We start from the raw sequence: 22,740 nt of genomic DNA on the forward strand, positions 1-22,740 counted from the left end.
CGATACCTACCAGCCCTCAGCTAATATGGTGACCCAAGAGAGAGACGGGCTGAACAGATAAGACCCTGATTCTGACCGTCTTCGGGGGACCACACATCCCTGCACAATGAGAGGAACCCCGGAAATGTGGGCCCATCCAATCCCACAGGGTGCTTCTGCACAGTTCCCTGGCACACAGCCCTTGTGGGGAGGGACCCCACCTGACTTCCTGACCCAGAGCCCTGTCCTTCATGCATCCTTCCCCAAATCCCTCAGCCTTGCCCCCACTCCCAGTTCACTGACACCCCCTCAAGTGTTCCCATCCCCCACTCCCCCTTAGGTAGCTATGAAATGTTTGCCAGTCCTTAATATGGGGTGGAGGAACATGTGATGCGTTTAAAATCCCAAGGGGGCTCCAGCCATAATAAATGGATAAGGGCTTTTGGATCCCGATTCACACAAACCAACTGCTAAAAAGACATTTTTGAATCAATTGGAGTACTCTGAATACGAACTGTGTGTTAGGTAATACCCAGGAATTTGTGTTAATTTTGCTAGATGTGATAATGGCATATTATGTAAGAAAATGTCCACGTATTTTAGAGATGCGTGCTGAAGTATGTAGGGGTAAAATGACATGATGTCTGGAATTTGTTTTAAAATACTTCAGAAAAGCGGGGAGTAGATGAAATAAGTGTGACAAAACCTTAATCGTTGTTGAAGCGGGGTGATGGGTACACAGCAGTTCATTATACAATTCAACTTTTGTGTATGCTTGAAACTTCTCAATTAAAAAAGGAGGGTAGAGGGTCATCAAGATAATTTGCTAAAAGTTTCCTGTAATGTCCCCAGAAGACCCCCCCAACAGACACACACACACACACACACACACACACACACACACACACACACACTGCCTTTTGAGAACTTTCTCTAGAAGGCCAACCCAGGCAGTCTCCCAACTGTAAAGAACACTCGTGTATGTTTGTGCATATGTGCATTTCCCCAGGGAAAAACATCCACAGCTTCCATGACGAGAGGGGTCGTGACCCCTCCCCGCCGAAAGATTAAGGACCTGCGATCCTACAGACCGGAGCCCTGTTTGAAGTCTGCGTTGCCCCTCACCTCAAGCTGGTCACTGTGTGAAGTTGGCCAAGAATCCCCCTGGCCCCTGGGTGCTTGTTCCTCCACCTGTAAAATGGGGCTGCAGGGCCGTCCACGCGGCCACTGAAAGGACAAGGTGTTCAGGCCGCTAGGCCGCCCCCTGGCAAGTGATTTCCACTCGCAGCGCGGCCTCCACCCTCGCCCAAGACGCGCCCTCCGCGCCCCCACCCCCTCCAGGCCTTGGCCAGTCCACCTCCCGCTTGGGGCGGCAATTTGTCTCCTTTTGAACCCCCCGCCCCCGACGGGTTTCCCCGTTTGATTCGCGGCCCGGAGGCTTTCCCCCGCTTTGAAATGCAAACCCGCCTCGGCTGGGGCCGCGGGCAGCCCGGAGCTATAAAAGGCCTGGGTGGGGCGGGCGCGGCGGCAGGACAGGCGAGTTCAGGTGAGCGGTTGCTCGTCGTCGGGGCGGCCGGCAGCGGCGGCTCCAGGGCCCAGCATGCGCGGGGGGCCCCGCGGCCACCATGTATGTGGGCTATGTGCTGGACAAGGATTCGCCCGTGTACCCTGGCCCCGCCAGGCCCGCCAGCCTGGGCTTGGGCCCGCAAGCCTACGGCCCCCCCGCCCCGCCCCCGGCGCCCCCGCAGTACCCCGACTTTCCCAGCTACTCTCACGTGGAGCCGGCCCCCGCGCCCCCGACGGCCTGGGGGGCGCCCTTCCCTGCGCCCAAGGACGACTGGGCTGCCGCCTACGGCCCGGGCCCCGCGGCCCCTGCAGCCAGCCCAGCTCCGCTGGCATTCGGGCCCCCTCTGGACTTTAGCCCGGTGCCTGCGCCCCCTGGGCCCGGCCCGGGCCACCTGGCGCAGCCCCTCGGGGGTCCGGGCACACCGTCCTCGCCCGGAGCGCAGAGGCGGACGCCCTACGAGTGGATGCGGCGCAGCGTGGCGGCCGGAGGCGGCAGTGGCAGCGGTAAGGACCCCTCCCTCGCCCTGCACCTCTGGACCTGCAGGTGCTCGGGCGCGGCCCAGGCCGCCCCGTGTCTAACCTCTGCTCCGGCCTTGCTCGGGTTCCCGGGAGTGTGGCCCTCCTGTCCGCTCTCGCCCGGGAGGGCTGTTCTTTGAGCTCCCTCTCCTGAGTCTCAGGCTATCGAAGCCTTCAGCAGCACAGCCTAACCCTCTCTGTACAAATAGGGAAACCGAGACCCCTTGCGAAGTGCGGAAATGCGCCTACGGCCGCGGAGCAAGGCCCGAACTAGAACGCAGGCTCCCAGACTGGTGTCCCACACTCATTTAGCAACACCGACTCCTTGCTCTTCATCTGCTTCTTCTACTCCTAACCCAACCCTAGGCAAAGGCGGCAAGTTCGCCCCAGAAGGGACGATTCGCTAACTGTGAAAAGGGCAGGTGACTTTCCTGGCCAGGGCTGGGTCTCCCCATCATACAGTCAAGAGATTGCTGGGTCATATCCTTCAGGCTGAAAAAGAGCCCTCTTTGGCCAGACTGCGGCAAGGGGTCTGTACCTTACCTTCCCAGGGTCCTCCCTGAACTCTTGACCCCGGGGGAGGGGAAGCGGGAGCAGTGGGAAGGGGGCTACTGTTTGGCTCCTGAGCCTGTGAACCTCCTGCCCCCAGGCAGGCCTCTCTGATCCGCCCTCTTCAAAGGCAGGGGAGGGGGCAGGACAAAGGGCCCAACTTTAATGAGGGGCGGCTTGAACTCCGTTATGGGTCCCCCCTTTGTCATGTAACTGGCTCTGCCTTAGCTCGGTAGTGACTCCTGTTGGCCGGAAAGTGAACACGATGTTCCATTGTCCCGACTGTGTCCGGCCTGTCCTGACAAAGGCCACCTAGCCTTGGGGGCGGGAAGCTGGCCTGCCCACCCTTTGATGTCCAGCCCCTCCTCCCCTTCCCCCAGCTGGGAATAAGCCTGGGACTTCCCCCACCTCCTTACACTCTTCACCCCCGTCTCCCCACACACCTTCAGCTTGCCTCAGGGCAGATGCTGAGTTGGCCTTGATCAGGAGCTACAGGTTCTGGCCATAATCATATACCCTTCTTGGAAGTCCCAGGGATACAGAACTTCCTATCTGCCTCCAGGGAGGTACAGGGAACCAGACTCTGCCGCTTGCTTCTGTGGCCTTGATTAAATAACAGCTAATGTTTTGGAACACTTACTAATGGACCAGGCATGACATAAGTAAGATCTTGCATGCATTAACTCCTTTAACTCTTAAAACATCATTGTGGGTACTATTATCACCCCCATTTTAAGATGAAGAAACTATGGCACAGAGACTTTTAGTACTTGCCCAAGGACATGTAACCCGTAACTAGTGGGGCCGGGATTTGAACCTAGGAGGACTAACCACTAAGTCTGTGCTCTAATTCTCTATACAACAGTTCCTCTTAAATCAGTCATCTTTTCTGGGTTTCAGTTCTACCATCTGTGAAATTAGAAAGAAGGGAGGTTATGCAGTGGTTTGTACCCTTGTTTAAGTTACAAAAGGACTCCTTTGAAAAATCTGCTGAAAGGTACAAATCTTTTTCCTAGGGAAAAAAAATGTTGCATCATTGGGCAATTTCAGGGGTTCTGGAGGCTCCCAGAAGCTTTATCCATAAATCCGGGGTTAAGAACCCTGTATTATATGAGAGGAGGTGGTGGCAGCACCAGTGCTCAGGATCCTGCAGTTCCCAGTCTGTGAGGCCCTGGAGAAGGAAGCCTGCGTTTCCTGCTCCTCTGTTGCACTTGCTGCTTCCTGCTTATCTGGTGACTTTGGAGATGAATGGGGAGGTTCCTTATGGGTAGGGACTTGGAGAGAGGCCATCACTGTGTAAGGGAAAAGGAGTGTGTCAATGGGGGTTGGAGGACTGGGGGATCCTGGAGGATCTTCTGTACAAATCACCTCGTGCCTCTGGGCACGAGAGCTGCTGAACCTGGCTCATCCTCTGGTCTCAAAAGTCGCTTGAAAACTGTTGTCTGCAGGCAGATGAGTCTGCTGCATGCAAAAAAGCGTTTCCCTCCTTGCTCTCTGAGAGTAGAGGGAAAGGCAGAAGGAGGTCTGGGGGTTCCCAAGGCTCCAGGAAAGGGACTGCCTAGGAGCCAGGTTAGCCCCCTTCTGCAGAGGATGTAGGAACCCTGACCTTGAAGCTAGAAGGTGCTGCCTCTCTATCCGGTGCTCCTGAAGTGAGGGCAGAATTGGGTTGAAACTGTTGACTGTCCCTGAAAGAGAGGCCAAGCCCCTCCTGTCTTTGGCCTCAGTTTCTCCTTCTGGGCAATGAAGGCACAGGGTTTCCAGGGGCAGTTCCTGTGCAATGCTGCTGTCCAGGACAGCTGAAGGAGGATCAGTGCATGCCACTGCCCTCCCAATCCCCACTGGCACTAGCCACCAGGTCTTCAGCCTGCCACCAATCCTGGCTAGCCCCTTCTTCTCCCACTTCTGAGCCTCCAGCATTCGAGAATGGACAAACTGGACAGTTAGAGACCACACATGTAGATGAGGAAGCCAAGGTACAGAGACTGTGAGGAATGTTCCAGTTTCGCACAAGCGGGGCTGAGCTGGGCTCGATGTCAGAATAATTGGTTTAGAATTTTCCTATGGTTTCCCATCATATATAGGATAAACCCCACATTCCTTCCTGAGGTCTATAAGACTACAGCATTTGCACCTGCCTGCCTCCCTGACCTAATCCCTGGCTGCTCTCACCTTGGCTTTCAAGCTCTAGCCGTTCCAGACTTCTTTTAGTTCCTCAGACCTGCCAAGTCCTACTGCAGCGCTTGTGCACATGCTGTTCTCTCTTCCAGGAAAGTTCTTTCCCCTGATTCTTTGCAAGAGTGGATCCTTCTTACCCTTCAGATCTTAGTTTAATCATCACCTCCTCTGTGAAGCCCTCCACCATTTCCCAAAGTGGACTCCCCACTACAACGGGGAGTATCTAATCACGAATCTTTGCTGTGTTTCCTTCAGAGCACTAATTCCAGTCTACTCACTTCCTTACACTTGTTTGTATGTTGTCCATTCCCATGAGGTCCAGAGCTATGTCTGCTTAACCCACCACTGCATCCTGGCACCCAGCTCAGTGCATGGCATTTAGTAGGTGCTCAATATATTTTGTTGAGTGAATGAACAGAGCAAGTGTGAGGGACAAAAGACATCTCTGGGGAACAGGGGGGTGGGTGAGATCTTAGCTTTCACACGGGTTTCCGAGGTCCCAGTCCTAGGATTGGGACCTGGGACTGTCCAGCCAAGCAGTTCAGGTCAGTGGAAACCTGGCTGCCTCTGTCTCTCCACTTGGATGGTACCCCAACTCACGTGGGGAAGTGGGGTTGCTGAGGCTGGGACTGAGACTTCAGTTTCTTCTAAGTAGGGGGCGGTGACAATGGGAAAGATGAGAGAGAGGCTGTTGGGCTTCAACCAGTCTCTGATTCCTAAAGACAATATTAATCAGTTCTGAGTGATCAGTATCATTTGATGGAGGCCAGGATAGGAAATGACTACAAGACGTTGTTTTTTTTTTCCTTTTCTCTTTGCATTTTCATGAGGTGGGTTTTAAATATCAGCATTTTCATTGGGAGGGTTACACATCATCCTTCTGTGGAAGGCTCAGCCTCCAATTCCTTTGAATAAACCTGCTCCACAGGTTAATAGCCCATTGGGGTGGCTGAGGTCTCAGGACTAGGGAGACGTTCACGTGGATGAGACTGTGGGAGCAAGGTTTAGATCTTGGTCCAACTCCGTCAGCTTTCAGATGGGGAAACTGAGGCCCATGAAGGGCATGAATGCTCCCCTCCCCCCACATGGCAGGCCCTCTCCCTTGGCCCACTGCCACAGCCACCAGCCTGTTCTCTCACCTTCAGCCTCTCTGTGATGTTCCAGCTGTCTTCTAAAACCATTGCCATATTTACCTTCTCAAGGCACATGCCCTACTCAGGAGCATTCTGTGGCTCCCTACTGACATGGAATTGCCATTTCATTTTATGCCATTTCTTTGTTGTAAAATCTAGCTCCATTTCTGTGGCAATCAGAGCCTTCTTGAGAACTGGCCTCAACCATCTATTGAAGCCATTCTCCTGCTACTTTGACTAGATAAGGCAAGTTAAGAGCCAGGGCTTGGGAGTCTCAGACCTGGAGTTGAATTTCCATAAGAAGCTGTATAGCTTCGGGCAAGTTAATTTGGATCATTTCTCCGAGCCTGGGCTTCTCCATTGTAACAGGATAATAATAGGATTGCATCTGGAAAGAGATGCCTGCAAAGCACCACCCTGCAGCTAGCACACAGTAGTTGTTAGGGCATCGGTGCCTGTGACCACCTCAACCAGTCCTCTGCAGGTGCACTGGAGCACAGACCTCAAATTCCCTGCCTCTCCAGTCTGGTCCCTCGACCTGCATTGCCCTCCCTTCTGTCTCCTGCTCAAATGCTGCTCAGAGAACCTGCTCATCACCAGCTCAAATGCTGTTCCTTCTCCAAGGCTGTCTCCTGTAGGAAGCCCTCCCTAATTCCTCCCTCCTAAGCACTGTATCAGGCCCTTGTTTTCATGACACTTACCACTGACTCTCTACTTTCATTGTCTTATTTATGCCTGCCACTTACCATCTGTAGTCCCTCGAGGACCAGTCCTAATCAGTCCCATCCTCACCCTGCCTTGCACATAGTAGGAGCTCGCGAGAGAGCAAATAACTGTGGCATTGGCTAAATCTTTACTGCATGCCAGGCACTGTGCCAAGAACTTTGCGTGGGTGATCTCACTTAAGTCTCATGATAGCCCTGAGTGGTGTAAGGATCTAGTATTAGACTCATTTTATAGATCAGGATAATGAGACTTAGAGGGTAAGGTGGCCTGCCCAAGCTCACACAGCGAGGACATGGCAGCACCGTGTTTACACCCAGTCTACAGCCCAGCAAGCATCTATGAAATAAAGCCACACACTCAGGAAGGGGAGCCCGAGACCCCCCCTTCCCCATGGACATTCCAAGCCAGGTGGGGAGAAAGGAGGCCAGGCAGGGGATGTACTGTAAGAGGCTGGGGGAGGAGGGGGGCCCAGCAGGGGCCAGGCTGTTTAGAACTGATTCTCCAGGCAGAAGCTACATTTGACACCTCATCGCTCAGATGTAGCTGGGAAAGGGAATGACCCAGTTAGAAGGTGGCAGAAGGCTTTTTTTTGGTTGGGTGTTTTCTCCCTGCTGCTTTGGCAGATATTGCTGCTTAGAGCTTAGGGAATCATTGCGAAGGTCCAAAATGGTTTGTTAGCAGCAGGGTCTGGCGGGTCTGTAGGAAGTTATCTTAATGGGCCAGCCTCTCAGGTTTCTGTGTTGGAGCTCCCGGGCTATGGAAACCACATTCATATCTGGAGTCAGGGCCATCACCATGTTAGCATGACAGACTCTCCCCCTGCCACACTCACCCCTCAGGCTTGTGGGGGCACCCCACATGGATCCCCCCATCAACAGAAAGAAGGAGCAAGCGAGGCTCCACACCCTCCCATGGCTTCCTGTTGCTCTTGAAACCAAATCCAAATCCCTCTGCCACAGAATCTGCTGGCCTCTCCAGCCTCATCTTGTGCCTTTCTCATTCATTCATTCAATCAGGCGAGCAGTAATATTCTCTGAGTGTCTTCTGTCCTGAACTTGCTCCTAGGCATTGGAGATGATGGCCTGAACAAGGCAGATGGGTCCAACCTGCGCACAGAGAGCTGCCCTCTGTGCCCTCACTCTGCTCCTCCCTGCCTGGGGGCCTTTGCACATGCTGCTCACCCTCCCTGGAATCTCCTTCCCTGTTCATGACATGGAAGCCTCCTTCTCAACCTCAGGTCTTGGCTTAAATGTGGCCTGTTCCTGGAGACCTCCCCCAGCTAAGTAAAGTAGGGTTCTTCCCCCGACCTCCCCACTCAGTTTAGCTCATTGCTCACTTTCCTTCCTACTACTAATCCCAGTTTGTCATTATTTCATTTGTTTGTTTGTTTTTAATCTACCTCCCCTGCCATGAAGGAGGTAAGGAACTATTTATCAAGTAAGTACTGTGCAGTTATTGTGGTAATCATAGTGCGAACCAGCATCGATTGGGTGCTCAGTGTGTTCAGCATTTTTTCAAATGCAGGATTTCTGTCCCCAGAACAGCACATTTCTTCTCCATCAGATGAGTGGCTCGGACTAAACTTTAGGAGCAATGGAGATGGACAGAAGGCTGTGCTTTGGAGGCTGAGCCACCAGCTGCTGGGTTGGACGCGGGGAGAAAGGGAGACAGGACTCAGAGGTGCCACCTTGGCTTTTGATCTGAATGGCTGGAGGATGGAGGTGCTGTTTATGGAGTTAAGGAAGCAGAGGAAGTAGCAGGTTTGTTTTATGTATTCAACAAGGATTCATCGAGTATTCACTGTGTCAGGCACGTGATAGGTGCTGGTGAGCTAAATGGCATGGCCCTACCCTCAAAGAGCATTCAGGGAGCCGAGGCCTAAGGGAAGGGTCTTCACCAAGGTCACACAGCCAGCGTGGGGGAGAAAGAGGCTGGAGGCAGAGCTCCTCACTGCAGCCCCACCTCAAATGTGAGACTTTGGGAGCCACGCCTGCAGTGGAGTAGCAAGGGCTTCACTCTCAGACTAGACTAGTGGAAGATGGCCAGGTTGCAGTGGCCTGGAAACTCCACCAGGAAACAGTTCAGAGAGGCCTCAAGTTCTTCAGCCTAGGAGAAGACCTGAAGGGATGCAGTCACTGTTTGTAAATCTTAAAGGGCTGTCTTGGGCTCAGGGTGCCCCTGTGGAAAAACTCAGGAAGGATATAAATGGGTGGCAGATGCAAGAACTGGCTGCTTTGCAGCTAGTAGGCGTGTGTTGCAGTGTGGGTGTCCGGACCCTGGTAGGAGTTTGATCTAGCAGTGTTTGTCCAGTAGGACTTTCTGCCAGGATGGAAATGCTCTGTATCTGTGCTGCCCAGTAGGCAGTCACCAGCTGCATGTGACTGTTGAACGCTTGAAATGACTGGTGTGACTAAGAAACAGAATTTTACATTTTATTTAATCAATGTGGCTAGTTGCTGTCATATTGGACAGTGCAGAAAAATCCATCTCAAGAGTTCCCAGAATGGAAATCCATTCTGCATAAGCTCCTTGTTCTTGCATTGAGGAATTTCTCCTGCCTTTTTTTTTTTTTTTTTTTTTTGAGTTGGAGTTTTGCTCTTGTCGCCCAGGCTGGAGTGCAGTGGCGCAATCTCGGCTCAGTGCAACTTCCGCTTCCTGGATTCAAGTGATTCTCCTGCCTCAGCCTCCGGAGCAACCGGGATTACAAGCACTCGCCATCATACCCAGCTAATTATTGTATTTTTAGTAGAGACAGAGTTTCATCATGTTGGCGCAATCTCGGCTCAGTGCAACTTCCGCTTCCTGGATTCAAGTGATTCTCCTGCCTCAGCCTCCGGAGCAACCAGGATTACAAGCACTCGCCATCATACCCAGCTAATTATTGTATTTTTAGTAGAGACAGAGTTTCATCATGTTGGTGGTCAGGCTAGTCTCGAACTCCTGACCTCAGGTGATCCACCCGCCTCAGCCTGCCAAAGTGCTAGGATTACAGGCATGAGCCACCGCACCCGGCCTCTCTCCTGCCTCTTTCAGCTTCTTTGTCTCTGTAGTATCATCATCTTCGTCATCACAGTTTTTATTAATAAGTGTTAATAAGTGTTAAGTAGGTTATCACTTTGGTCTCCATAACTACCATATAAAGAAAGCATTCATGTCTTCATTTTGAAGATAAATAAACTGAAACTCAAAGAGGTCCAGCGACTTGCCCAGGAACATACCACTGTCACATGGCCAGACTGGGGAAGAGCCACCGGTCTCTGTCTGACTCTAAAGTCCCTTCCTCTTTGCTGCCTCCCAAAGCTGGGTCAGATTGTGGACCTTGATGAAGAAGATAGGACAGCAGATGATGCAAAGGTGGCCCTGGAGGAGGAGGGTGCAGAGATGATGAAGAACTCGAACTAGGAAGGAGGGTGACAGTGGGGAGGAGAATCTGGCTAAGGCTGCAGGACTCCCAAAATGGCTGGCCTGCCCATTGTCCCCCTTTCCCCACTCCCACGCCAGCTTCATCCCTGCTAGGGCTTGAGTGAGGAACCATGATATTAGCAGCCTGGGACTGCCAGATCAGCCAAGACAAGCACCCAATTGTGGGTCAGGCAGAAAACCTGATGTCCCAGGAAGGGCATTCATCTATTGTAGAGCTGGTGAGGTTAGGGCACAGTGGAGGGCCCTCCCCCTGGTGGTACAGATGGGGAAACAGGCCCAAATAAGGGATCGCATGTCCAGCTGGTGGGCCAGCCAGATCTCCCCACTCCCAGGCCAGTGTGTTCTTGGCCCTGTGGCTCCCCATTAGGCGACATTCCTCTCTCTCATGAGGGACTCCACCAACATGCCCGCTTCTGCAAATAGCTGTTTTCTCCTTTTTGTCTCCATAGCTTTTTACCCTTTCCAGACTGCTCTCACAGCCATTCTGTTCCCCAGGCAGAGGAAGGAAAGTCCAGGGAAGTTCGGTCACTTGTCAAGTCCTTCAACTAAGATGGCCAGGCTGGACCACAGCCCAGGTCTCTGCCACCAGGCAAGGTCTGGAAGCTTGCCCCGAACACCCACCCCTTCCCAAACCTCAGTAGAGTGTGATGCTGCTACAGTTTAGGCCCCTCACCAGAAGCGCCACCGCCTCTGAGCTGGCCCATGTCCTGTCACCCTTGCAGCGCTCCTACAAGTATTATCTGGGGTGAGGAGATCAGTTCTCCTGAGCCCCTCTTTCCCACCTTTTCATTTGCTTATTGGCCCTGCAGTCATCCACATCAAGTGACCTATAAGCTCTCTGGACTTGCTTCCTTATCTTGGAAAAGGGGGCTCTTTGCAATAGGATTCTGTGGCGACCCTATTCCCACCTCCCCTGACCCCTCCTTCCAAAAGCCCTATGCCCTTCCATTTGTCATTCCCAGGCTGGCATCACAGACATGGGTGAGCTCCCCATCGCCTCTTGCTGCATGCAGTGTGGGTCTCTGAGAGACGTGGCTGGAGGGTGTGTGGGGCATGTGCTCCCTGCGGGGGTTGCCTGGGGTGGCAGGCAGCAAGGTGGCAGGAGTGGGGCTTACAGCTGCACAGAGGGCTCAAAGCTTCAGAGTCTCGAGGGCACTTGAACTGGTGCGCAGGCAAAACCAAGGCCCAGAGGAGAGGAGGAACTAATTCTAGGCCACACAGATGGCATGGAACTGGGACCAGGACCCACTGACTTCTGAGCTGGTGGTTTAGAATCCACAGGGGCATTGTTAAAGATGACAGAGAAATTAGGATGCAGTAGATCTGGAGTGGGGCCTGGGAATCTGTATTTTTAGCAAGTCCTTGTGTGTACAGATGTGCATGACTGTGTGCATGTGTGTATTAGAGGTTAGGATCTTGAAGCACAGCCAGTTGGGGCTGGACCACTCAGGGAGGAGTCACAAAGGTTTTTGGAGCTAGATTTGTGGTCCAGGCCTGGGGGGCCAAAGCTGGTCATCCCCCAGGGCCACACACCCAGCAGGAAGAGGGCAAAGGAAGTGCTGACCTAGGGGCCATTTGATTGTGCTGAAGCAGAGGCCACACTCTGTCCTTGTTTGGCCCAGGCTGGATGGGGAGCCCCCACTGCAGGCCACCGTGGCTCCTGTCCCCATCCTCCAGCTGGGCAGGCCCAGTGTCTAGACTCTCAGACTGTCAAATTGGTCTTAGAATTGTTTCAGCTACGATAACAAACACAATCAGAGAATCAATAAACATTGGGAGGTTCACGTTTCCAAGTTGGAAGGGACCTTATAAGTAAACGGTCATTTCTAGCAGATGGCCCATTGCACAGATCCATTTCCTGGCATTCCTGCCAGATGGTCATCCCACCACTGTTGGAAATGAGTAAGATCTGCCTTTCCCTGTGCACCTCCTGCATGCCAGGTACTGTTCTAGACATTGTCCATCTATCTCAAGTGAGCCCCTCTATGCTGCAGGGTTGGAGAGGACTACCAGAAACCTTGTACCATTTGATTGATAGGTTCTACTGCTGTTTCTGAGGCCAGATAGACCTGGTTTTGAATCCCACTTGCCTGATGCATGGTCCTCTCTAACCCTGAGTTTTCTCATCTGTAAAATAGAGTTAATAGTCCCCAACTCCATGGGTCATTGAGAGATGTATACAAAGGGCCCGGCACGTGGACGTGTTGGCTATTATTAGAATATTAATTTTCCCCATTTTACAAATACAGAGAATGAGGCTCAGAGAGGTGGGGAGACTGTCCTAGGTTACCCAGCCGGTGAGAAGCTGCACTCCACAACCCCAGAGGTTTGGTTTCAATGACATCCAGGAGCTCTGGGCTCCAGTCCCAGCTGTGGGCTGGAACTCCTGACTGCCCTAAGACACCTCTGGAGTCACAGAGTGTACCTCTGTTGGGCTCCACAGCCCCTCTCCAGAGCCCAGAGAAGGGTGACAAAGTCTGTGGGCCAGGTCTTCACTGGCAGCCTTGCCAAGACAGAGAGGAGTAATCGTGCAGCTAAAGCCCAACCAACCACATGTTAGGGTCACCTGGAAAACTATTCAAGTACCAAATTTTGAGCCCCATTTGAGCCCCACTGAATTTGAATTTCTGGGGCCAGAATCTGTGCTTTGAAAAAGCTTCCCAGGCAGTTCCAAGGCTGCTGGTCAGGCATTGGGAGCCACTGGCCTGTACTGTGCATGCTTTAGGGGACGGGAGTTTGCTACCTCTCGTGGTGGCCTGATCCACATGGATGGGACATTCTGCACATCCCAAAACTGGAGAGAGAGAGCCTCTCATTTCGGTGAGTTACCCAAGGCTCTTCCCCTCTGTACTCACCCCTGAAGAGCTGAAGGGGCTCCCCATTCTCCCTCCCACCCATTCACACTGGCCTCTGGCCCAGAGGATTACTCATTAGGTGGCTGGGAGTGGCCAGCCCCTCAGCAGACACCTGTTATAGGAGCCTGGACTTCCCCCTTAGTTCCAGCGTCCCAGGGGTCTGTAAATAATTCATCCTGGGCCCTCTCCCCACCCCACTGCTCTCATGCACCTCCCTGCCCCCTCCTTTCCAGGCTTCAGAGGTGTCTTGGGGCAGTAGGGAGTTCCAGCCCAGAGCTGGGACTGGAGCCCAGGGTTCCTGGCTGTCATTAAAAATATGAATTCACACATACACTTGGTAAAGATTTAAAAACCCCAAAGTCTCCCTCCTACTTGTGGCTTTCCAAACTCCCGTGCCCTTCCCAGAGGCAGCCCCTATTACTGGCTTCTTGTATATCCTTTCAGAAAGAACTGTATGGGTGCACAGATGTTTGGGTATGTGTGTGTCTCCCCCGTTCTTATACCATTACTATTTACACTATTCTGTCTTGCTTTTTTTTTTTTTCACACATCTTAGAAATTGCTCCATATTGGGACATATGGGGTTTTGAAATTTCTTTTTAATGACTGCATAATGCTCCTCTCCATGAATGCACCATCCCTTCTCTCACCAGCTCTCTGCTTGTACACATGTATGTTGTCTTTTGTCTTGTGCTATCAGAAACAGATGGAGCTTTGGGCAGCTCTTGGTAGGATCAGTTGCTGGCAATGGGATTCTTGGGTCAGAGGGTATGTGCCTGTTAAATGAGGCTAGATATCGCCAAGTTGGGCGCTAAGGAGGATGTTTCCGTTCTCACTCCTGGAACAGCATATGGGATTCCCCGGTTTCTGAGCCACACAGTGTGATAGCAAACATTTTGTTCTTTGGCAGAGCCATTTTCTTGCACTAAAATTGTGTGTTTCAAGCAGCTCCACCAGAAAGAAGTTGGCCAATGGGTTCCTGAGCCCACCAGCTCCTCTCCAGAGCCCAAAGAGGGGTGACAAGGCCTGTGGGCCAGGTCTTTACTGGCAGCCTTGCCAGGACAGAGAGGAGTAATTGTGCAGCTAAACCCTATCTCCATCTGGTCTCACTCCTGACCCCCTCACTTGCGGAAGAGCTGGGCCTGAGGTCAGGACACCTGAGTCTTGGTTCATACCATGACCAGTCAGGATGGCCCTCTGCAGGTGCCCTTTCAGAGCCCATTTCCCCCCACCTATGAAATGGCTGTCATGGGTCTGGGCTTTCATCAGAAGAGGCAGAAGTGGGTGCTAGGACTCTACGGAAAAGGCACCTTCAGGACCACTGCCTGTGATCTCTAGGCCAAGGTCTGGGTGGGCAGGGAGCCTCATGCCCTGCCTCAGGCCCATCCTCCTGGGGGTGGCTGTGAGTCCTCTGGGCATTTTAAGGGCCTCCAGCCTGGGGCTCTCAGCGGCCTTCCCTCACCATGGTCTGGGCTCTTCTTTCCCAGAAGTAGCAATGGAAGGGTGGTCTGCTGTTTAAGCTTCTGTTACCAACACTTTGGGGGCTCCATGGCAGACTCAGTGGGCCCTAAATATGGCAGCATGAGGAGTTGTGCCCTGGAGAGGCAGCAAGAGCTCTAGAGCAGGGGGCATGGCCTTGGGCAGGCCTGTGCCTGCCTGGGCCTCAGTGACCCTGACTACACAGGGAGGCTGGACTAGAAGGGCTCACCAGGCCTCTTCTTTGGCCCTCCAGCTGCCATGCAACCATTGCGAGCCCCAGTCTCTTCCTCAGTAAAGTGGGAGGAGACTAAATTCTGACAACCACTTCCGGCTTTAGCCCAGTGAACCCAGTGGGTCTGTGGATTCAGAGCCGCGTTGGTCTCCAGTGCTGGTGGCATTAGGCAGAACTGTTTTTGAGCCGGCATTGCATTTTCTAGGCCAAGGAGGGGCCCTATCTGGAGCCAAGGCCTGGGCAGCCACTCCCTTATCCCTTTCCTGGGGCCAAGCCTGGCTGAAGGCCGAGGCTCTCCCGTGCTATGCTGGGCAGCGGACTGAGGTCAGTGGACGTGGAAGCGTCCGGTGCGGTTCCTCTGCTCTGGCAGGAAACCCAGGGAAAAGCTGCCCAGGAACATCTGCTGTCTCCCATTCTCCACAAAGCCATTTGGCTCACGGGGAGCCCAGTGGCTGTCCTGCCAAGCTGCGTGGGCTTGGTGGAGTGGGACAGGCGTCAGAATGGGGGTGGGTAGATGGTTAGTGCAGGGGTGCCAAGGGACAGGCAGGGCCAGGGCTGAGACCCAAGAAGGTGAAGGCTGGGCTGTGGTGGGGGCACTTGGGAGAGGCGGGAGGGGTTGACGGTCTTTCAGAGACCCACCATGCCTGGGTGGGAGCGTGTGTGGGTCTGGAAGTGCTTGCCTGCGCCTCCTATTTATAGCCACGTGCTCAGCTTCTTATAAAGGAAATTGGTGCTTAGCCAGGCCCCACACCAGCCCAGGCCAAGCATGACTCCCAGTATTCTCTCCAGACAGACCTCTGATCAGAGTCCCAAAGAAAGCCCTGATATTAACCTCAGCTCTGGGCCCCAGGCTGAGCACCGTAACAAAGCCAAGCCACCGCCCTCTCTCCTGGGTTATGGCAGCTCTCCCTGCACTTCCCCTTCCTCCTACAAATCTGTTCTCCATGCACTAGCCAGAGTAATATTAAAACCTACATCAGACTTCATGTCTCTTCTGCTCAGAATCCTGCAGTGGCTCCTGTCCCAGACACAGGAAAACCCAGAGTCCCTCCCCTTGTCTCCTGTCCCAACCCCTTCTCACTGTACCTCAGCTCCATCAGCTTCCTCACAGTTCCTCACTGTCAGACAGCAGTCAGACAGCAGGCATGCCCCACCTCGGGGCCTTTGCACTTGCTGTTCCCGCTGCCTAGAAGCCTCTCCCCAGACATCTGCATGACTCTTTTTTTTTTTTTCTTGAGATGGAGTCTCACTCGGTCACCCAGGCTGGAGTGCAGTGGTGTAATCTAGGCTCGCCACAACCTCCAGCTACCAGGTTCAAGCAATTCTCCTGTTCCCCTGCCTCAGTCTCCCTGGTAGCTGGGATTACAGATGTATGCCACCATGCCCAGCTAATTTTTGTATTTTTTAGTAGAGATGGGGTTTCACCAGGTTGGCCAGGCTAGTCTTGAACTCCTGACCTCAGGTGATCCACCTGCCTCAGCCTCCCATAAAGTGCTGGGATTACAGGTGTAAACCACCACGCCCGGCCCTGCATGACTCTTTCCTGTACTTCCTTTAGAGCTTTGCTGAAATTTTGTATTTTTTAGTAGAGATGGGGTTTCACCATATTGGCCAGGCTGGTCTTAAACTCCTGACCTCAGGTGATCCACCTGCCTCAACCTCCCATAAAGTGCTGGGATTACAGGTGTAAACCACCACGCCCGGCCCTGCATAACTCTTTCCTGTACCTCCTTTAGAGCTTTGCTGAAATTCCCCTTCTCAGGAAGGCCTTCAACAGCACATTCTATTTAAAATCACAACCCGTCTCCTCCCTAAATTCCTGATCCTCCTTCCCTGCCTCCTTTTCTCCTGAAACACTTATCAATTAGTGTATCAAATATTTTATATGTTTATTTTTCTTTTCATCCATTTCCCTCCCTAGAACCTAAGCATCATGAGGACAGGCGCTTTATTTTGCTCAGTGTTATAGCCCAGTGCTTGACTCACAGCAGGAGCTCAGTGAGGATCTGTGGGATGAGCTGTATCTCTCCTGCCCGGTGCCTGGACACAGAGGGAAGTGTGGACGGCTTGGGCAGACCAGCCTCCGGCCCCTCGTGCAGGCCCAGTTCAGGGCTTGGTATCGTGAGCCAGAACCTTTGAGGTAACTGACAGGTCCTAGGGGTCCACTGTCCACCAGCAGCCCCAGTCCTCCTTGACTGATGTTGAGGCCATCCCCAGGCATTGGGAAGGAACTAGGGAGCCCACACCTGGGACAGTTCCAGATTCTTTCTGCTTCCGCCTCTACTTGTAGTGGCTCTTCCCTTCTCTCTTCTCTTGCACAGGAGGAAGGAGCAGCTGCCATCTCATTAGTCTTAATCACTCTTGCCTGCCCAGTATCCCCTCCGTGTCTCCAGAATTCAAACCCATCTGATATCTGACCACAGAGTCAAAACCACCTGAAGAGTTTGTTAAAAATGCAGATTCCACCCCCAGGCTTTCTGATTAACTGGTCAGGGATGCGCCAAAGCTGTGTTCTTCACAAGCTCCTGGAGAATGGCTGCTGTGCAGCCACATCTGGAAGCTGCTGGTTTAAAGCTGTTGGAGCTGGCCTTCAGAATAGGGCTCTGGGTCAGGAGACCTGGGTTGAAGCTGCAGCTCCATCAGCAGCCTGCTGTTTAACCCTGACCTTGTTGCTTTCCCCACTTCACTGCCTCCCTGATGAGCATGGGAGGAGCACTTGCCTCCCAGACCGTGAGTCTGTGGGTCTGAGTCTGGGAAATGACTGTTTTCCCTCAGCCTGGGGTATATGTCTTTCCCCAGCTCCAGGGTCCTACTTCAGGGAACCTGGATTGTCTTCCACCTAGGGATCCTGCCTGGGCCTTTTTTGCAGCCTCCTCCTCCCAACTCACCTTCCTTCCCGGCTTCTTCTGCTTCTCAGGTAAGACTCGGACCAAGGACAAGTACCGTGTGGTCTACACTGACCACCAACGCCTGGAGCTGGAGAAGGAGTTTCATTACAGCCGTTACATCACCATCCGGCGGAAATCAGAGCTGGCTGCCAATCTGGGGCTTACTGAACGGCAGGTGTGTCTGTCGTCCTATCTCAGCCATAGGAGCAGTGCGAGGACTCTGATCTCTAGGCTGCCAGGCAGATGACAGAGCTCAGTAGAAGGAAAACAGAGAGGTTGAGTCTCCAGGCCATTGTCACACAGCACAGCAGAAACTGAGGTGCTACCAGCACCCTCCCTTAACAAAACCAATATCCTTGCCCCCAAAGGCAGGGGTAAGGGGATCTGATTAGCCACAGGCTACAGCAGGCTATGATTAGTGCTGTAGAAGGTGCACATGCTATTTACATTAGGGGAGCAGTCACAGGGAAAACAGGGAAGGCTTCCTGGAAGAAGCATGGCCTGGGAAGATGGAAAGGGGGAAGGTTACAGAGAAGGGCATCTCCAGGGTAGGGGTGCAAGGTCTAGAAGGGGAGAATGAATTCAGGGTCCACGTGGTCTGGGAGGCTGGAAAAGAGATAAGCCACAAAGCCACATGGAGAAATAGGGGCTCACTGTCCTCATCTCTCCTTCTTGCGCTCTCTCCTTCACTCTCTCCCCGCTGCCCACTCCATCTCTGTCTTCCAACCCCACAGGTGAAGATCTGGTTCCAAAACCGGCGGGCAAAGGAGCGCAAAGTGAACAAGAAGAAACAGCAGCAGCAACAGCCCCCACAGCCACCGACGGCCCACGACATCACGGCCACCCCAGCCGGGCCGTCCCTGGGGGGCCTGTGCCCCAGCAACACTAGCCTCCTGGCCACCTCCTCCCCAATGCCTGTCAAAGAGGAGTTTCTGCCATAGCCCCATGCCCAGCCTGTGCGCCGGGAGACCTGGGGACTTGGGGGCTGGGAGTGTGGTTCCTGTGGGCCCAGGAGGTCTGGGTCGAGTCTCAGCCCTGACCTTCTGGGACATGGTGGACAGTCACCTATCCACCCTCTGCATCCCCTTGGCCCATCTGTGCAGTAAGCCTGTTGGATAAAGACCTTCCAGCTCCTGTGTTCCAGACCTCTGAGGGATAAGAGAGTCCAGGGTGGATGATCTCAACCGCCCATGGGCATCTCAAGCCCCAAATTGTTGGGGGAGGGGCCTAGACAAGGCTTCAGGCCCTACCTCCTCCTCCATATGTTCAGAGGTGCAGCTGGAGGCTCCTGTGGGGACCAGACTGATCGTGGAGAAAAGGGATGGAGCTAAAAAAGACGAATGCTTGCAGAGCATGACCTGAGGAGGGAGGAATGTGGTCACCTCACAACTGCCTCTTCCTGCAGCCTCACCTCTACCTGCCCCCATCATAAGGGCGCTGAGCCCTCCCCAGGCTGGATGCTAAGCACAAAACCCATAGCACTGGGCTCTGATGACTGCTCCACTGGGTTGCACAATCACAACCCTCATGATCATTCTCAGTGAGGCCTCTGGATTGAGAGGGAGGCCCTGGGAGGAAAGAAGGGGGCAGAGTCTACCCTACCTGGTTTCTACACCCCCACCAGGCTGTCCATCAGGGCCCAGGGAGCCCCCAGAGGACTTCTTCCAGACCAAGCAGAGCTCACAGCTGGACAGGTGTTGTATATAGAGTGGAATCTCTTGGATGCAGCTTCAAGAATAAATTTTTCTTCTCTTTTCAAAAATGTATAAAAATCATTATACATAGCATTAAAGAAACATTTTTGAGAAGTACAAATCATCCTCACCTTCCCCAGCAATTGTGTATTCCTTTCCCGTTTGTTTAGGCCCACAACAAGGTCACCTTTAAAATACATTTGAAAGATCAAAACAGAACACTATTCGAGTAGGTCTATGAGACTATGTAAAAATGTGTGTGAGTCCATTCTGTAAGCAGAATCATCAGACTCAACATACCAGTCTTCTGAATTTTTCAGGTATGTTCAGTTCAGGTTTTTCTTTCAATAGATGACATTCATTGCTCACCCCCATGTGCCATGCATGGCTGGGCCTGGAAAGCACATAGTCCTTGTCCCCTAGACTGGAGGAGGGGTGTGAGGGCATGGCCTGGGAAGACGTGGAGGGGAAAGGTTACGGAGAAGGGTATCTCCAGGGTAAGGGAGCAAGATCTAGAGGGGGAGAATGCATTCAGGGTATATGTGGTCTGGGCAGCTGGAGCAGGAGAGAAGCTACAAAGCTCCCCTCAGGGTCTGACTTCAGGGATCCTGAATTGCTCTTCAGAAGTCCCCAGTCCAGTGGGGAAGACTGCCGTGCACACAGACGACACTAATATAACAGGATAAGGGCCAATCAGAGCTATGCTCTGAGCATCAAGAGAGCCAGAGCATCCAGCAAGAGCAGAGCACACACCTAGCTTATCCTGGAAGGCTTCCTGGAGGAGGTAATGTTTGAACTGAGACTGAAAAGGACTAGCAAGTGTGGATCAGGCCAAGAATGGAATAAAGGAGAAAAGGAACTTGAGCAATATGAACTGAAAGTATACTCTTTTTTTGAACTCTTGGGAGTCTCCTACCTGGGGCCTTCTCTCCCCGGGGGCTCCGGTGCCAGCTGCTTACCCCTCTGTTTACTGTTCTGGGAGGTGGCCAGGCCATAAAAACTGTGTACAGCCTGCCTGCCATTGCCCTTTGCTCCCATGATAACAGTGCACAAGGTGGATCCTGGCCTGGCACAGGCCCCTGCAGTGCAGTAGGCACTTCTCTCTCTCCTCCTACCAGTGGCCTGGGAGACAGTGGGCCTTCATTAGTAATGGTGGACACCTGAGGCTTGGGAGAGAACCAGGGTTCCAAGAGCAGAGGGAGAGGGGCTGGTGAAAAGCGGCTGGCGTGGAGTGAATAGAGGTTTCTGATCTTCAAAAAAATATGCTCTGCGACCCTAGGGTAACTGCTTACCCTCTTTGGGCCTGCATTTCACCATCTGTAAAATTGGGGAAGTTGTCTACCAAAAAGAAATAACTCTGGTCAAGTAGGTTTGGGAAATCCGGCAGAAGCCACTCCTCTGATAGAGTCACAGTGGGTCATTAGCACATCAAAGTCTCTGACAAGCCCCACAGCAAAGAAACCCCTTGAATTTTCTTTCATCCGGCATTCCCCCACCCTGCCCCCTGCCTGCACTTTGCTACCTAGGAGGCCCCTATTCACACCTCCCAGCATCCCACTGAACTCCACACACTCTGCAGTGCTGGGATGTTCAGGCTGGAGGGCCACACCTCTGTGACTCAGTATTTAGCAGCAGGTTTTGCCATCAGATGGCCTGGATTTCAGCGTGACTACTTCCAAGCTGCGAGACTTCAGGCAAGTTACTTAGCTTCTTGGAGCCTCGGCCTCCTCATGTGTCAAATGGAAATAAAATAGTCTAACTGAGCTTAGAATTGTGTTTCGCTCAGGGCCCAGCACATAATAAGTGCTTGTTTTTGAGCCACCTCTCACGGGGCTGCTGCATCCCAGTGTGAGAGGCTGGCAGGCTCGGCTGATGTTCTACCCGCCTGAAGGAGGACAAGCCCGTCTCCTCCGCATTAGGAAGACCTCTGCCTGGCAGGAGGTCAGTGGTCACTCCTCTGATAGAGTCACAGCGGTGCATTACCACATCAAAGGGTGAGCTGCAGCAGTCGCCCACATGGGAGATCAGGAGGTTGGATGCGACCCACAGGTTGGGTTGGTGATCACCTACCAATGGGTGTTTAGCGCCATGAAAAAGGAAACTCATCTAAGACAACTTCCAAGTGGTGCAACTTGCTGCCTTGTGCCTAGTGATTCCCCATCACCCAGAGTTCCACCAGAGATTGGGGGGCTGTAATGGCTCAGGAAAGAGACCCTTCAAGTCTAGTCAGATCTTAAGCCACCCCGGGGTAAGAGGTGCTCAGCTCTCCTATCAGGAATGGCCCGTGCTGCTTTGCTTCCGGTGACTTTGTGCTGGCCCTCCAAGGCCCACAGACTGCTTATGTCCTCTAGCAAATCAGAATTGTGCATGTCAACACTGTTTACATACAATTTCAGGGAGTCCATAGACTCCTAACCCTACGCTGAGAACCTGTCTTGTGGAAAAGCCAGTCCCATCATTGATTGCCAAGAGATTGATGTGGACTGAGCAGAACAGTTGCAGCGCTACTCTAGGGAGGGACTCGGGGTTGGGAATGGAATATTCTGAGAGAGGAGGGTTCCAGTAGCCAAGAGTGTGTGTGTGTGTGCGTGTATGTGTGTGTGTGTGTGTGTGTAATGGACTGTGATAGAGATACAGGGGTTAAAACAGGAGGACAGTGGAGCTCTGAGGAAATCAGCCTGGCCCTGAGTGTTTGAGAAGATCTGCCGGGGGATGCAGAGCTGGGGAGCACAGCTGGCCTCGGCCAGGGCAACTTTGGAGGGCAATCCCATCCCAGCTAGGCAGCTCTGGGATCACTTCCTCTGAACCACTCCAGATGGACTAGCAGCCTGGTACCTTGTTTTTCACAGTCGTCACTCCCTGGTGTGACAAAACACATGCTCTACAGTGATAAAATCTGAACATTTAAGCAAATTAAAAATGTTTATTTATATACATTTAAAAATATCTCCCTATATAATAAAAGGAAGTACATTTCATCTGACACTTTCCTTAAGCCACACACACACATCTCCACTGCACTTCTGGTTTGATATGAGACCAGAACAGAGGGAGAGAAGAGGGAAAGAGAGAGTGAATATTTACCATTTGGATTCCTAAGCAGTCATTTTGCCAAGAATCATTCAAAACCCCTCTGGAATTGGGGAGAGGAGACGGTGGTGACAGCAATTGTCAAATGTGCTTGATTGCCAGACTCCTGGCCAATTGTATGATCATAAAATTGGAGCTTCAGTGGGTAGATTGATTTATGTGGATAATGTCTTTTAGAAAATCTTGCAGTTTTGGCTGGGCACAGTGGCTCACGCCTGTAATCCCAGCACTTTGGGAGGCGGAGGCAGGCAGAACCCTTGAGCTCAGGAGTTCAAGATCAGCCTGGGTAATATAGCAAGACCCCATCTCTACAAAAAAATACAAATTAGCCAGTCATGATGGCACACACCTGTAGTCCCAGTTACTTGGGAGGCTGAGGTGGGAGGGTCGCTTGAGTTCAGGAAGCGAAGGTTGTGGTGAGCCAAGATGGAGCCA

The 22,740-nt window shown here is 52.7% G+C and overlaps 1 protein-coding gene across 1 annotated transcript; it reads left to right on the plus strand.

Moving 5' to 3' along the window:
- The first annotated feature begins 1,508 nt into the window (after positions 1-1,508).
- On the plus strand, positions 1,509-19,332 carry CDX1 (caudal type homeobox 1). Its single transcript, XM_011931553.1, has 3 exons — positions 1,509-2,049; positions 17,551-17,696; positions 18,256-19,332. Exons 1-3 carry the CDS (start codon positions 1,605-1,607, stop codon positions 18,460-18,462), a joined length of 798 nt encoding a protein of 265 aa, XP_011786943.1. The 5' UTR covers positions 1,509-1,604; the 3' UTR covers positions 18,463-19,332.
- The last annotated feature ends 3,408 nt before the right edge of the window (positions 19,333-22,740 follow it).

Source organism: Colobus angolensis, unplaced genomic scaffold (genome assembly GCF_000951035.1).
Source record: "Colobus angolensis palliatus isolate OR3802 unplaced genomic scaffold, Cang.pa_1.0 Scaffold90, whole genome shotgun sequence".
Lineage (NCBI taxonomy): Eukaryota > Metazoa > Chordata > Mammalia > Primates > Cercopithecidae > Colobus > Colobus angolensis.

Excerpts from the sequence above, each read along its gene's own strand:
- CDX1 (XM_011931553.1), top strand. The coding sequence starts at position 1,605 with ATGTATGTGGGCTATGTGCTGGACAAGGATTCGCCCGTGTACCCTGGC. Across the intron at positions 2,050-17,550 it reads CGGAGGCGGCAGTGGCAGCG|GTAAGACTCGGACCAAGGAC; the intron begins GTAAGGACCCCT and ends TCTGCTTCTCAG. Across the intron at positions 17,697-18,255 it reads TGGGGCTTACTGAACGGCAG|GTGAAGATCTGGTTCCAAAA; the intron begins GTGTGTCTGTCG and ends CCAACCCCACAG.